Source organism: Echinops telfairi, unplaced genomic scaffold (assembly GCF_000313985.2).
Source record: "Echinops telfairi isolate 266 unplaced genomic scaffold, ASM31398v2 ScPeMD7_5;HRSCAF=22, whole genome shotgun sequence".
Classification (NCBI taxonomy): domain Eukaryota; kingdom Metazoa; phylum Chordata; class Mammalia; order Afrosoricida; family Tenrecidae; genus Echinops; species Echinops telfairi.
Window position 1 is genome coordinate 1,446,858 of NW_022103901.1, and position 15,714 is coordinate 1,462,571.

Below are 15,714 nucleotides of genomic sequence, written 5' to 3' on the forward strand. Positions count from 1 at the left end.
GACGGCGCGCCGCGAGCCCCGGCTGAGCCGCTGGGCCCCGAAGACGTCTTCATCGCTGTCAAGACCACCAAAAACTTCCACCGCGCGCGCCTTGACCTGCTGCTGGAGACCTGGGTCTCGCGCCACAAGGAGATGGTGAGCGCGGCCGGGGCTCCGGCTGGGACGCGTCGCCCGCCGGCTATGGACAGTGCCCCGTGGGGGCCATGCGCCCGGTCCCGCCATCGGGAAAGGTTTCGCGGTGCGCGCGTGTTGGGAGGGGGCACAGTGATGCTGGGCCACAGCTGGCTGGGCGAGCGCATGTTCCCCCCAACCCCCCCATACGCTCCAGGCAGTCCCCAAACAGTGGCGCGCATTAATGGGGTGCGATCGTCTCCAAGTCTCAGTGTGGCACCACGGAGTCACTGTCCCCACCCCAGGCTCCCGCTCTTTCTTAGGGGTGGGTGAACCGGGGGCCAAAGAGCCCACTACTCTCTCTTCAGTCTGCTCGGAGGGGCGGACAAGCCACAGCTGAAGCTCATCTGAAGCTGGGTGTTTTAGGGGTGTTGGGGGCACACACCTGAAAATAGAAGGCACTGAGCTTTGGGGTCCCCCTTTGCAGGCACCCCAACGCTGCAGTTTCCCTCCAAGCAGGATTTTGCACACATATCACAAGGGCACGCCCCGCTTTGAAAATGGGCCTTGGGGCTGCAACGGGCCGTTTGAGCGCGAGGGGCGGGCCTGGGCGAGCGTGAGCCTTGCGAGGCAGGGCAGTGGACAGCACCCTGGGCTTTGAGGCCCTGGAGACTGGCTGGCCATTTGGGATGAGTGTGGGGGACTGTGGATGGGAGGTGGGACTGGAAGGATCAGGGGCGACACCCCCCCACCCCCCGCTAGGTTGAATTTGAGGGCAGGATCCTGGCTCTTCTGGGGGCCTGGGATTCTCAGGGCACCCATCCTGGGAACACGGCAGCCCCTTCCCAGGGGCCCGGCGGGCGGGGCCGACCACGGGTTTTGTTTAGTGCTGGGCCGTTAGGGTTCTCAGCGCCAGCCGCTGGCTCTCACAGCGCGGACCCCTTGGGTTGGGTAACAAAGCCCCTTTCTCCAGAGACCGGCCTCTGAGTGCAGAGCTTCCTCCATGGGAACCGCCATCCACTCAGGTTGCCTGGAGATGAGGGGCCTGCACCCCCCCTTCCCTGAGTGACAGCCCTGAGGGGCCCTGTTCCTGAACCAAGCCGCCGCTCTCCCCAGTGCGTGACCTCCCCACTGGGTGACCTTGGACAGCGTCCAGTCCCCTGTGTGGCCCTGCACTCCGGCACTTCAGGGACTGAAGGGTTGTGGTCAAGAGGATCTTGCGTGCCATTGCTGCTGGCCTGGGGCTTCTGGGGAAAGCCCTCTGCCCTGGGCATCCCTGACCCTCTGCCTCTCCCTCTGACATGGCCTGTTCCAGGGGGTGAGACCCACGAAGACCTGGCATAGCCTGGGGGAGGGGCCATCACCCCTAGACCCTGAGGCCCCATAGTTCTCTCTCACAGGAGGCTGACTCTGCCCCCAGCCTCAGGTCCCGTGTGCGCAGCAAACAAGAGCCCCTCTTGGGGTGATGTGGGAAGGGGCCCTTGAAGCTAGCTGTTCCTGCTAAGGAGCCAACCCTCAGGACCCCTCCCCACCCCCACCCCCGTGGTGACTCAGACCCGAGTCTGAGGGGAGAGGCAAAGAGGAGGCCTGAGAGGGTGTGAACCCAGGGTGGGCATCTAACCCCGGGAGAGCTCCCTGGAGGAGGTGCCACCCCAGCTGCATAGAACCAAAATTGTCCAGAAAGGGCATGGTGGGGCTGCAGGCTGTTCAGGGGGGCTTCCATCCGCAGTGAAGCAGGGGAGGGGGCTGGCAGGGCCACTCTGGCCCACAGACAGTCCCCGCCCCCTTCCAGGGGCAGCCAGCCGGCTCGGGCTTCGTGGCTGCCACCTCCCTCTGCAGCCACAATGGGGGAGGCGGGGGCTGGGAGCTTGGCATCCTGTGCTTCTTTGAATCGCTGCTCCAGGAACAATGCCGCTTCCTGTGGGTGTCCCCCCGCCCCCCTCCTGCGCACCAACCGCCCTGGCCAGTCCGTGCCCGTGCCCCCTGTTCTTCCTCCCCCAGACCGTCGGGGAAGTGGGTGGGGGCAGGGTGGGGCTGAGGGTCTTCGGCCCCAGAAGGAAGGGGGCTGACCTGGCTTAGGACTGGTGCCTCAGTTTCCCTCTTTGGATAGTTGTCTGGAGGTTGCCTAGAACAGAGGGGACCTGGGTGCAGGCACTCAGGAGGGCCTGCTGCGCCCACTCTGCAGAGGAGATGGCAGGGCGGTTCTGGCTGGGGGACCCGGGCCCCGCCCGCCCGCCAGCCCGCCCGCCCTTTGCTGCCGGGTGCCTGTCTCCTGGCAGCCTCCCCGCGGTTGCTAAGAACAAAGGTGACTTTAATCTCCGTGGCCCTGGGCTGGGTCTTGAGGGCACCTCCAAGCGCAGGGAACAGGCCGGGCTTGATCTCATTAAGCAAGCATTCTCCTTTTCATCCCGCGGTGCGTCTGCTCCTCCCGCCTCGCCTCCCACGGCATTCCTGGGCTGATGGCGGGCGCGGGCGGGGGGCTGCCTGCGAGTCTGTGCGTGCGGCCGCCTTGGGGTGTCTGCCCGGATGGTGGGTGGGGGGAGGTGTGCGTGGAGACAGTGCAGGGCAAGCCTGACACCCCCTGGGCTCCAGACCCTGTATCCACAGTCTGGGGTCTGCAGGGGTCAGGGGCTGGAGCTGCCCCAGAGGGTCTCCCTTGGGGGGAAACTGAGGCCCGGCAGGCGTAGGGTGCTGCAAGTGGCTGCCGTCCTGGCTCAGAGCCGCCCCCGCCTCCGGCCCAGCCATGCCAGGGCGGGCCAGGCGGCACGCGCTGGGCGGGCGGGCAGAGGAAGAACATTCCTGTCCCGGTGCAGACGGGCCCAGGCGGGCGCCGGCAACTCCTGGCCCCGCCCCCCTGGCCTCTGCCGTGAAGGGAGCCTGGCAGAGGTGGCCGGGAGCTGGCACAGGTGGAGCCCGGATCTGGACTTGGGGGAGGTTGGGTTCTGTGCTGTGCTGCAGAGGGGTGTGGGCTGGGGGAGCGTGCAGTCCCCTCGCCCTTCTGACTGCTGGCATTACCAAAGAACAGCCCTGGCCCGTGGGACTCAGAGAGGGGGACCTGCTGCTGGCCACGTCGCCGGAGGCACAGGGCAGTGCTGGTGGCCGGGGACTGGTTAACCAGGCCAGCTGTATGGTAATGCCCAGCCGGCCACTCCCGCTTAACTCGGCTGCATTAAGGCCGCTGGACAAAGCCGGCCAGCCTGGTGATCCATCCGACTGCATCCCTTTGTCTGCTCTGCTTGGCGGTCTTCCAGCAAAGCCCTTTGTCCCCAGTCATTAAGCCCTGGCTTCCCAAAGCCCAGCCCCCGCCCTCTGCATGTCCCCCCCGGAGCCCTCCCCCAGCCTGCCTCCGGGCAGGGCGCTGTGTCAATAAGGGTGTGTGCCCACCAGGTGCGCATGCTACCTGGTGAGGGTGGTGGTGGTGGAGGGAGGCGCCCCACCTGGCTCCTGTGGGTGCAGCTGCCTGGGCGACCTTGGAGCCAGCTGTCGGGGACAGGGCTGGGGGAGCCCGGCGAGGCCCCGCCTGGCCTTCTGAGGGTGGGTGGGCACAGGTAGCCCCACACACACACCCAGTTTGCTCGTCGTGATCACGTGGGGATGCTGAGGCAGGGAAGGGTGGGCTAGTGACACCACAGTGGGCGTTCAGGGTGCCACCCAAGGCTCTGTGTCTCCCTACAGACGTTCATCTTCACCGACGGGGAGGACAAGGCACTGGCCAGACACACAGGTGAGCCCCCACTGAGGCCGCCCCCCAGCCGCCAGGAGGACCTTCACTCAGGGCTTGGCTCGGTGTCCTGCCCGACCACTCCCCCCAGTTCCCATGAAAATGAAGCCCTTTTTCAGTGAGGGCTCCGTTGAGTTCTGAGGTTGGACAGGTGGTGGGTGCTGGGAAAGGCTGGCTGAATGAACTGGGTGGCAACCCCTGGGGTGGGGGCGTGGGGCAGGAACCCCTGCTGTGACCCTGAGGCCCACTCACACCTCCCTGGCCCACAGACAACGTGGTCAACACCAACTGCTCAGCTGCGCATAGCCGCCAGGCGCTGTCCTGTAAGATGGCCGTGGAGTATGACCGATTCATCGCATCGGGGAGGAAGTGAGTGCCGGGCCCGGGCGCTCACACATGCTGTTATTATCTGCACGTTTGGACTCACACAAGTCGCATGCAAGACAAGCTCGTGGACACATGAACGCACACAGCTTGCGCTCCCACGTGCACTCAGATGCACCGGCAGTTACACACACGCAGACTTGTGCACGTGCACATCGTAGTGTGCACATCGTAGCGGGATTGCACCTGTGCAGCCACGTTCACACGCGCACATGTGTGTCACACGGGCCCACTCCCACACAGACCTACGCCCCCACCCCCTGCAGGTGGTTCTGCCATGTGGACGATGACAACTATGTGAATGTGCGGGCACTGTTGCGGCTGCTGGCCAGCTACCCCCACATGCAGGATGTCTACCTCGGGAAGCCTAGCCTGGACCGGCCCATCCAGGCCACGGAACGCATAGGCCAGGGCCAGGTGGTGAGTGCCAGACGCCCTTGCCCGCGTGGTCCTGCAGCCTGTCCAGGGCAGAGGGAGGGCTGGCGGTGCCTCTGTTGCCTGGGGAGGGGCCCGCGGCTTTAACAGTGTGGACCTGCACCTCTCCACCTGCCCCCCCCAGCGTCCTGTCCACTTCTGGTTTGCTACCGGGGGCGCCGGATTCTGTATCAGCCGTGGGCTAGCCATGAAGATGAGCCCATGGGCCAGGTGAGTGCCCCCCAGTCTCAGGGTCCCTCTCTCTATAGAGGACGGCCCCCCACTTCATGTACCCCCTGTCCTGTCCACCTGCCCCCTGGGTCCTCGGAACAGCTCCCCAGGCCACGAGCAGGGCCCTTGCAGCCTCCAGATTCACCAGGTGCAGGAGGAGGGGACACGTGGCTGCGGGCGGCTGGGATGTCTGCTGGTCAGCCTAAAGGCCCTGCTGACCGGGTCCCCTCCCTCCCTCCCTTGGTAGCGGAGGCCACTTCCTGGACACGGCCGAACGGATCCGCCTGCCAGATGACTGCACCGTGGGCTATATCGTGCAGGCACTGCTGGGGGTGCCCCTCACCCGCAGCGGCCTCTTCCACTCCCACCTGGAGAACCTGCAGCAGGTGCCTGCCTCCGAGCTGCACGAGCAGGTAAGCCTGTCCCCGGGGTGGTGGCTCAGAGGGGTTGTGAGTGGGAGAAGTGCGTGGGGAGGGCCCTCCTGTCCCGACTCCTGGGGACCGTGGGGTTCCCGCTGTCCCTGAGAAGGTGCCCTGCCCCACCCCAGCTGCAGTCCACACTTTGGACTCTGTCCAGGTGCAGCCTAGCAGGTGGGAGCGGCCAGGTTGACTTGAGGGCAGCGGGCGGGGCGGGCGGGTCTGGTGACTGGAGCAGCTCTGGGAGGGGCCATGAGCTGCAGACTCTGCACTTGCGCGCCGCCACGCAACCAGGGCCTCCATCCCCACTCCCCAGGTGACACTGAGCTACGGCATGTTTGAGAACAAGCGGAACACCATCCACATGAAGGGGGCCTTCTCCGTAGAGGCAGACCCGTCCAGGTGTGGAAACTGCGGCCGGGAAGGGAGGGACAGGGGGGCGCCCTGCTCTGGGGTCTCCGCACCCTGCCCCACACTGACCACCATCCGCTTCTTTCTGCACAGGTTCCGCTCGCTTCACTGCCACCTGTACCCGGACACACCCTGGTGTCCCCATCCTGCCCGCTTCTAGAGGCCACGGCCCAGACCCCGTCCCCGGGCGCCCCTGGTATCCAAAGGGCTCGGGGACCCCTGTCCAGAGGCGCTGCCCCGGCCTCGGCGTCCGAGGCTCCTAGGAGCAGTGAGCCATGCGTGTGCGAGTCATGCGTGTGCGTGTGTGCCCGTCCTTGGAGCAGTCTGCTGGGCAGCTCTGCTTTGAGGAGGACCGACACACTCGCACCCACACCCCGCCCCACCCTTTCTCTGTCCCTGCCCGCGGGCACGTCTGTGTGTCACACGTTTGCGCCCTGCTGGTTTCTCTCTGCTGGACATCTGACCCCGCCCTCCCTGCTTGGGGACCGCAGAGCCACCCTCAGGCCAGGGCCGCTGGGTTGGGGGCTGTGGCCTGGACCTTCCTCCTGGCTCTGGGAGGCAGCCAGGTCAGTTCCTGGTCTCTCTTTGTCTCCCCACCCCTTGGGGGGGCCGGGGGGCAGTTTATCCTCTCTCTCAAGTAGAGAGTCACCCACAGTGGGTGTGTCTGTGAATACGTGACAGTGTTTTCTACTGTGCTGTGTGTGGGAGGGGGTGGGGTGGGTAGAGGTGGGGTAAGTTTGTCTTCTTGTGGGGGGAGGGTGTGTGTGTGATTTTATATTTTCTGTGGATCAGAAAAAGCAGAAGTTCACCCTGCATGTGCCCGTCCCGTCTGCAGCCGGAGTGATTGCTTCTGTGTTCTGTGTATTTATATGTTCCAGTATCTGGAATGTTCTGACTGTATCCCCTACACTGTCTCTGTCCCCCAACCCCCACCTCACCCCGGGGCTCGCCTAGCCATTGGGGGCGGGGCTTTGTTCTCTCTCTTTTGACAAAGCCATAGCTAGGAACTCAACCGAGAGGAGGGTCTCGGGGAAGGGACATGTCATTGCTATGGGGACGTCTTTTGCTTGGAATAAAAGTGCTTTTTGGCAGCCTCTCCGAGTCCTGATCTTGGCTGGAGGTGGGGCTGGACCCCTAGGCCCCAGGGGATCCAGGGCTGGAGGTGCTGGGAGCTGAAGGCCCATGGGGTGAGGGGAGACCGCCTTTTCTGCGCACGGGCCTGAGCAGGGCTGCGCGGAGCCCTACAAGCCAGCTGGTATCAACATGAGGAGGAAGAATAAAAACAACCAAATTGTCGCTCCGTGACCCCAGTGCTGTCTACAGGGAAGGGTCCTGAGTGTCGGGCAGCGGGTGGGGCTGGGGCTGGTTTGATCACCAGGCCTTTCTTGTACAGTGGCCTAGGGTGAGCAGCCCAGTGGGTGTTCCCCCTGCACCACCCAGGGACCACCTGGGGTCAAAATAAAACCCACACCCACCGAGTGGAGTCCATGCACCTCATAGCTGTCCCCACCCCACCCCAGAGGACAGAGTAGCGCCCCAGGGGCTCTGCCTGGCGGTCCCAGGGAGCAGTGGCCTGGCTGTGAGAGGGCCCCAGCTCCTGTTTTGCAGTGGGTACAAGGCCTGACCTAGAGCCCACCCCTCCCCTGACCTCACAGGGGGCGGGGGTGGGGAAGCCGAGCCATAGACTGGGAGGGGGGCACCCCGCTCAGCCGGCCCGGCCCTCCCCGGTCCAGGGCAGGAGAGCATTCAAGTCCCTCTTGTGTGTCAAAGAATGGGTCCCGGAGCCAGCCGATGAAGCATTCTGAGCAGGAGAGGAGGCCCAACTGGATGACTGGGGGGCAGGGGTGGGCAGGAATTGCACTGCACCCCCAGAAGCCTGAGTGCTGCTGCGTCTTCTCCAGTCCCCCCCCCCCCCAATTGACGTCTGGGCTCAGTTTGAGGAAGCACCTTCTGACTGAACAAACAGCTCATGAGGAAGTGGGGAGAGCCACACGCTGCCAGGAAGTAGGGTACGGAAGGGGACTCCCCTGCTGGGCGCCCCAGCCGCCCTCTGAGATCAAGACAAGGCGCGTGCCCTCCTAAAGAGTTACCCCCTCAGAAAGCCTGCGACCCTCCGTTTTTCTCCTTCCGACCTCTCTGGTTCTGTAAGGCGACAGTCTGTGGAGACTGAGGAGGCCCTCTGCTCCCCTAAAGATTGATGGACAGCCGGGGAACCCTCAGGGGCAGTGCTGCTCCGTCCTCAGGGCTGCTGTGAGCCAGACTGGCAGTGGGGCGGGTGGGTTTGGGTTTTACCAATATGAACCCAAACACAACGCCCCCGCCCCCCAGCATCCCATCCGCCCCACTGCCCTTGTCAATCTGCTCACACAGCAGGCATCCCTCCCAAAGAGCACAGTGAGTTTTCTCCTTAGACTGGACTATGGTTCTAACCCGGGGGGACAGGGGGGCTCCTAGTTGCAAGGTCAGCAGTTCAAAGCCACCACCTTGAACCTGAAACCTTGTGACCAAGGAGCACCCAGGGAAAAGGAGGAGGCAGAGTCTCAGAAACCCGCAGGCACAGGTCTACCCTGTCCTACGAGGCTCCTGTGAGCCGGCCTCGCCTCGAAGACTGAGTTTGGTGAGCTAGACTACGGTTTAAAGATGGTTTCAATGTAAGGTTTAAAGGTGAGCTCAGGGCTTCATCCAGCCTCCGTGGCTCCACAAGTCAAGATGCCATGAGAACTTGAAATTCTGTTCCACGGGCCTCCCCCCTTTTTAAGATGCTTCAAGTAGAATGTTTGCTCAGAAGTTCAGAAACGGCAGAGCCCTGCCCTGGGCCTGGGCTGCCATCCCCCCAGGGCCAACTGAAGTCCTCCTCATCTTAGGGAGTCAGTCTTTTGCCTCTGTACCCCCCAACCCCCACACTCTTCCCCAAACTGGACGAGTCAGTACGCCGGAAAGCAGACAAGGCAAGGCGTTGGAAAGTGTGACATCTGCCCAGCTCACCCCCTGGGCTGCTGGAGGCAGTGCCAACCGAGCCACCTATCTCTTCATCCCCTCATGCAGTGGCCCAGGGCAGGCAGTGACCGGCAGGGGCAGCGGGGAAGGCCTTTCCCTGGCCAGGAGGGTCTGTGTGACCAGGTGCCCTTCATTCGCAGGGGTGGGGGTGGGGGCAGCCTAGAGGTCACCAGTGGGTGCGCCCTCCACAGTCTGCTGATAAGTGGAAACCAGGGAGGGGAAGTCTCTGGTAAGCAGCTCCCCAGTGGGCAGGGGCAGAGGGCTTCCTGTCTGTGCTGAGTCAGAGGGCACGAGACCCCGGGGGGTGGGGGTGGGCAGAGGCCTGGGGCCCTGGGGTGGGGAGGCTGCTTCCTGCCTGTGTCTGTGGGGCGGCAGCACGCTGGGCTGCCCCATGCTCCGAGGTTTGGAAAAACATGGGCCTTGGAAGCTGTGACCTTTCCAGCTGAGCAGTGGACCAAGGAGCGTGCTCTGACCAGGGGATCCCAGCCCGCTCCTCTTCCAAGGAAGAAGCTGCGGTTTCTCAGACCCAGAAGGGGAAGTGGGGCCTAATGGAGCCCCGCCCATAGCCTGCCAGCCCCCTCCTCTGCCCAGGGAGGGGAGGAGGCGGGGCCTGACCAGAGCCCCGCCCACAACCTACCGACCTCCACATCAGCCCTTGAAGGGAAGTGTGAGGAGAGGCGGGGCCGGACGGGAGCCCCGCCCACAGCCCCCTACCTCTGCTCCCCAAGGAAGGAGAGTGGGTGAGTTAGAGGCAGGGCCTAATGGAAGCCCCAGCGCCAGCCCCCACCCTAACCCACCACCATCTCTGACACCCATTCTGGGCAGCTGTGTCCACTCTGGGCCCAACCAGTCATTCACACCCCAACTGCCAGCTGTCTGTGAGGCTCTCAGAAAAACCACAGGTGAAAACAAACAGGTACTCCTCGCAGAGGGCAGCAGGGCCCCCCGCAACCCCGGGAACAACCGGGGCAAAGTATGGCCCACTTCCCCTGTCCAGGGCAAGCCGGCCACTTTGTCAAGATGGAGTCAAGGCAGCAGGGGCTGCAGTCATCAGGGTCCGGGCAGAGGGGTGTCTGCAGTACTGGTGAGCACCGGAGGCTGTCCACGTGGGCACAGAGCGGGCTAGCCTCCGGGCCCCTGCTGCGACCCAGGCTGGCCTCCCCCACCCACTCCAGAGGTTAGTGGCAGGGGCCCAGCCCCATTTCCTGAGCCAGGCTAGACAGAAGGCACTCATGCACCCTTAGGGGTGCACCTGAGCCCGGGGGTGCCCCATCTCAGCCCTTGGAGGTGCCCTGGATGGTGTTCCCACGTGGCGTTTGGGGCTCTCGCATGTGCCGCGTCCCAGCCAAGCCTCCAGACTTCATCCTCTCCGTGACGGTCCTTGGGCTCCACCTGGTGGCAACGCGTAGTGGTCCCATCCCTTAACCCGACCTTACCCCTCATCAGCGGGGCCGGCCGGCGGTCACCCCTTCTCTCCTGCAAGTTATCACCCTGAATTTAGTGTACTGGATCCCAGCCCCCGACCGCCTGCCATCTGGTTGCCCAGATCACGTGTGCGTGCGTCCGAGTTGGAACTGTGTCGCCGGGTCTTTCTGCAGACACCTGTGCGTGGTCTGGGACCTCCAGGGTCCGTGTGTGGGCGGTTTGCTTGCTCCACTTGGGCTCCTGGGCTGATGAAATTTCACCCTGCCCCCCCTACCTCGTCTGGGAGTGACTGTCCTCTCCACAGCACCATGGTCCCCGGTGGCCACACAATACCAGCCACTGGCTGAGAACAGACTTGCGGCAGCCCCGCCATGGCCCAAGGACCAGCTCGCACTGTGCTCCCAGCCCAGAAGAGCCTGGTGCTGCTGTGGGGGAGGTATTGGGCTGGTGGTTACAGTTACCCACTCGGAAGCCCAAGGGGGCAGGGCTACAAGGTTTGGTCACTCCTAGGGATGTGCCCCAGTGGTGCCGTGGGCTGTGTTGGCTGTGGCGGTCTACAGACTTGGTGATTCGAATCCAGCAGCTGGGATGGCCTGCTCTCATGAAGACCCACGGGGACAGTTCTCCGCCCTGCAGGGCTGTGAGCCACAGTAGAAGCCACATTGGCCCTGCTCAGGGTTCCAGGTGGGCGGTGGTCCCCGCACTTGGGCGTGGGAAGCCTCAGGCTGCCCCTTGGGAAGAAAGAGGGTCCTGCTTCTATGAAGAGGGGCAGCCTTAGGGACCCCACGGGGTTGCTCTCTGCTATGCAGGGTCAGGATCCTGGGTTTGGACCCTGCTAGACCATGCTGCCCTTTCTTTCCTACCTAGCTGTTCCCACCACCACCCCCAACCTGGTCTCAATATGTGAGGCCAGGATCCCTGAGCTAACCCCACTCTGCCCTGCCTGCATTCCTTCCTGGTGATTTGAGTGTCCCCAGCCCCCACCCAGGTGGCCTGGTGGGCACCCCACGGTGTCTAATTAGGCAGCACTGCCCCTATCAGCTTCACACACCCCCTCCTGACTTCACCCCACCTCCTGCTCCCTCCCCAAAGATCCAGAGGTTCCCCAACCCCACCTGACCAAATCTCCACCCCCCCACCTGGAGGCAAACACAGCAAACAGTGCCAGAAGGCAGCCAGTACCAAAGGGAGCTGCACCAGGAGGTACCCAGAACCCACTTGGGTGGAGGGCCTGCAAGGAGGGGGCATTTCCACCGTGGGGGCTGAAGCTGGCTGTACCCACCCCCTGCTGCATGGCCTATGGGGTGCAAGGTGGCATTTGGGCAGTGTCCAACCACCAACTGTCTCTGGCCCTCCAGACCCTGCCCCCTCGGGCACCCCTCTGCACCTGCTACCCTGAACCCCAGCTGTTCGCCTGTGACCCTGGTGGGCAGTCAGGTGGCTGCCAGCCTCCCTCTGTGAGCAAGGCTCAAACCCACCAGGGAGCAGAGGCCAGTTTTCCAAATGTGTTTATTTGAAAACATTCAACCCAAGCTGAATAGAAACCACAGAAATTCCATCGGCGAGTTTAGTACTCACCCAGAAAATTAAAGCCCCTAACCCCCAAACCAGTTAAAAATAAGATTTAAAAAAAAGTCAAAATAAACCCAGAAACACAGAGACAGAATCCTCAGCCGTGGCTGGAGGGGCAGAGGCAGATGTTCTGGGCCTCGGTAACGGATTACGATGGCGGATGGGGAGGGGGGGTTCGATGCAGGGTGTGGGGTGGGGTATGTGTGAACCAGGCTCAGGAGTCGGACAAATCATACATATGTAACAAACATGGGTGACGGCCAAACACCGAGAGAAGCACACCCACAAGGCCCGTCCTCCCTCTCCGCTGGACCCGGCAGCCTCAGCTCCTGGGCGGGAGGGGATGGGCAGCCCGAGGGAGGGTGGAGATGGGTACGGGATGACGTTGCATAGTGAGATGGTGGGGTCAGGGGCGAATGGCCGGGGTCACTTCACTAACAGCCTGGCCTCAGCAGGGCCGGGGGCGGGGCCAAGGAGCCCCTCCCTGCCAGTGGCCATGCCCCTGCCACACCCCACCTTCTTGTCTGGCCCACCTGCGAGGGGGGAGGTCCCTGGTGCAGGGAGGGAGATGGTGGGGGACATGGGCATCGCTGTCGTGAGGACCCCAGGTGCGAGGTGACATGGACTCAGGGCACTGGGGCACAGAACACACACGTGGACATGTCCCCCCACCCCCTACGCATCACAGGGCTGAGGGTCGGGTCTGAATTCAGATTTCCTTTCCCCACCATAATCTCTTGGGAACCAGAACTGCCGGTGGCGGCGCCGCCCGGGGACCCCCAGCCACAACCTGACGTGCAGTCCAGTGGGCAAGGCGGCTGCTTGTGCTTCTGGGCGGAGGCCCGCTGTCCAGCCTCGCCACCCTACGGCCGGCGGGCAGCCGGGGCTGGGCAAGGTCTCGGGGCTAACTCCGACTCCCCAGGGTCTCGTCCAGGCGGTCCGCGGGGGCGCAGGGCAGAGTCCACCACCGCAGGCCTGACCCCTCCTCATGCAGGGCATAGCTGTCCCCTGGAGGGGACCAAGTACCCCCCTCCCTCGTTTGGTCCCAGACACCAGCACAGGAGAAGAGGGGATTGTGGAGGCTTGGCGGCAGAGGTCGCTTCTGGACAGAGGGTGGCTCTGTAAACCTGGGCCCACCCCTGGGCATGGGGGGTTGCCCTGGCCAACCAGTAGGGTGGTGGGGACCCCCACACACACCCAGGCCGGGCTGGTGCGGCCTTGGAGAGCGGAGCAAACAGTGCACGCTAAAGCCGGGAGCACCGTCGGAAGCGTGTTCGCACTTCACGGGAAGGAAGACTGGGCCAGGCAGGGCCGCCCACCCAGGGACCTGGGCCTCCGCAGCGGGCCCTGCCTGGGGAGGGGGAGGGGTCTCCGCCCTCCCCTTGCACCTGTGGGGATGTGGGTCTTTGCCCTGGCTCGCACCGGCCTCTGCTCCGGTCTGGACAACACAGTCCCCTGACCTGGTGTCCACTGTGCTGGGAGTGAGGTTAGTGGTTAGTACTGGGAGGGGTGGCCGGGCTGAAGGGACATCATGGCCAGCTCGGTGCCACCCCAGAGAGCACTCCCAGGCACCGTGTCCACCGGTCCTGCATGAAGATGGAACCGAGAGGGAGATGGGTGGCCGGCTCTCGGCCCCCCGCCTAGAAACGACAGCTTGGTTAGTGCAGAAGACCTGTCCACTGGGCGTGGGACAGGCAGGGCAGGGTGGGGATTTGGCACCAAGAACAGAGGCTGGGTCCCCCAGCTCAGGGGGCTGGGAGTCAAGCAGTCAGGCGGGTCCTTGGGAGAGAGACGGCTGTGGGAAAGAGGGGAGCAGTGGGCAGCCTGGCAGGGGCTCAGAGAGAGGGGAAGGTCGGCCGCCATGGGAGGGGGCACAACCCTTGACCCAGAAGCCCCTGGCCAGCTGCCAGGTGGAGATGGCAGGAGTATCCTCACGTGGGAGGATGGAGAAGTGGTGTGCTCCGGCCTGCACCCCTGAGGACCTGGGCCCAGGAGCAAGCTCGGGGCTGGGAGAGGCTGAGGGGGTGTGGCCACAGGCAGGACAGCCTGGGGTCCAGCAGGCGCGGGGTGGCGAGTGCGGCAGCCAGGTGGACAGTGTGCGGGGGTGCCAGGGACAGAGCCCGGCATGGAGCCAGCTTGGAAGGCCTGGGGCAGGCAGGCATGCCGCCGTGTGGGGCCAGACATGGGCGCAGCGGTGGCCCCAGCAGCTGGTGGCGTCTGTGCCCTGCGGGAAGGCAGGCAGGGCTCCAGCGGCCCTCCTGGTGAAGGGCGGCGTGGGATTGGCACATGGGGGCGGTGCTGGGGGCACGGCCTAGTGCCCGCTGCTGCTGGAATCGGGGCGAGGCTGACTTGTCGCCAGGTACTTAGCTCTCATGCTGGATGTGTACTGAGGGAGAGAGGGACATGGTCAGGGGTCAGCAGGTCTGAGGGCTGGCCAGCGGCCACCTCGCCGTGGTCCTGGGTCCTGGGAGGCAGGATACAGCAGCACAGATGGGGGCTATAGTGCAGGGGCTGCTGGCCCAGGGTCTGGCTCCCGGAGAGGACTGTCTGTGGGTGGGTGGTATGAGTCTGCCAGGCTCAGGACTGGGGGCACCCACTTCCTGTCCTGGTGAGCCCCCTGTCTCTGACCACCCTGGAAGGCAGGAGCTCTCAGGTTCTCCAAGCACCCATGGCTGGGCACAGCCAGGCCAGGGCGAGGAGTCTCAGGAAGGGAGCCATCTGGAGGGTAGGAAGACCCACCTAGCTCGAGAGAGGCCTGCCTGGGGCACCTGCCCGTGGCCATGCGGCAGCCCCTGCAAGGCAGCGCCCGGAGCTGTGGCAATGCTGTCGGCCTCTCTAGTGGGCACAGGTGGTCAGGTGGTGGGAGCCCCTGTCCCCTACCCCCACCCGGACCAGCCAACCCATCCCCACCACCCTCGTCAGACCACTGTACACACACACACGTGTGTGTGCACATGTGAGTGTACCCACGCACTGGGCTGAGTGTGATAAGGGTGTGAGCAGGAGCAGCTGTGCGTGTCCACGCATGGGTCTGAGTGTCCTGACGTGTGTGACGGCACCTACAGGAGGTGTGCGTGCGTGGGAGCCTGAGTCTCTGTGTGCACGTGGAAGTGCAGCACAGGGGTTCACAGAGACTGTGTGGGGGTGGGGGGGGTGCATGTGTGTGTGCACATATATACAGGAGGGCCCCGTGCAGGGCAGGTGTGTGCTAAAGTCTCACACGTCTGTCTGGGGTAGGACTCTAAGGTGGGCCTGCAGGCTGGAGGCCCGAGGCAGAGGACAGAGGGCCACAGCCCTGAGCGCAGCGGCCAATGCGGGGGGGCAGGGGGGGCAGGCAGGCAGCCAGCCAGTCTGGTCATCCGCTGTAGGGGGAGGGCCAGGAGGAGCTGTGCGCAGGTCCACATGCACCTGTCCACACGAACCTTCACACAGTCTGCCGCACACCTGTCCACGTGAGCTGAATGCATACACCTGTTCACCTGTACTCGTCCTCACACTTGTCCACACACATCTCTGTGGCACCTGCTCAGACATCCCTGTGCCCACGTACACAGCTGCCCCCAAGCATCTGTTAGCTTGTCCACACACACCTCTCTGCGTGAGCGGGCATGCAGGGCTGTGCCTCTAAGGCCAGGCTCCCTTGGCAGGGAAGCCCTGTGCTCCGAGCTGCAGCCCTTTTGAGCTCCCTGAGCCCGGTGTGGGGGTGCAGGCACCCACAGGGGTCTAGGGTGGTGGTTTCCTGACTGTGGGTGACAGCAGGAGCTGGGCTGTGGGGCTGGGGTCTGTGTGGAGATTCCAGTCAGCTGGGGGACGCTGTGCCCACCCAGGGCCATGGAGTCAAGAGCCACTTGACTGAATCAGGCAGGGCAGGTGGGCAGCACAACCCCGATGCCAGGGTGAGGAGGGGCCACGGTGCATGGGGGCGAGGAGCAGAGGCAGGCTGTGCGGGTCGGTGGCCATGGGACGTCAGTACCTGTCGCTGAGGGCAGTACAGCTACCACAGCGTGCGGGCACTGTCCGAGGGCCTAAACC

The 15,714-nt window shown here is 64.1% G+C and overlaps 2 protein-coding genes across 2 annotated transcripts in view; one reads left to right on the top strand and one right to left on the bottom strand.

Moving 5' to 3' along the window:
* Nucleotides 1-6,392, top strand: LFNG (LFNG O-fucosylpeptide 3-beta-N-acetylglucosaminyltransferase; the record flags this gene model as incomplete). The annotated part of the gene is made up of 8 exons (XM_030888578.2): nt 1-135; nt 3,787-3,835; nt 4,102-4,201; nt 4,483-4,636; nt 4,776-4,861; nt 5,109-5,274; nt 5,594-5,679; nt 5,782-6,392. Coding segments are annotated over 8 exons (843 nt in total), but the record flags the coding sequence as incomplete, so codon positions are not given.
* Nucleotides 6,393-11,602: 5,210 nt separating this feature from the next.
* TTYH3 (tweety family member 3) overlaps nt 11,603-15,714 on the bottom strand; it is a 24,008-nt gene continuing 19,896 nt past the window's right edge. The window contains exon 14 of the mRNA XM_004705543.2: nt 11,603-14,068. Coding sequence (XP_004705600.1) covers nt 13,994-14,068 — 75 coding nt within the window. The 3' untranslated portion in view covers nt 11,603-13,993. The remainder of the gene's footprint in view (nt 14,069-15,714) is intronic.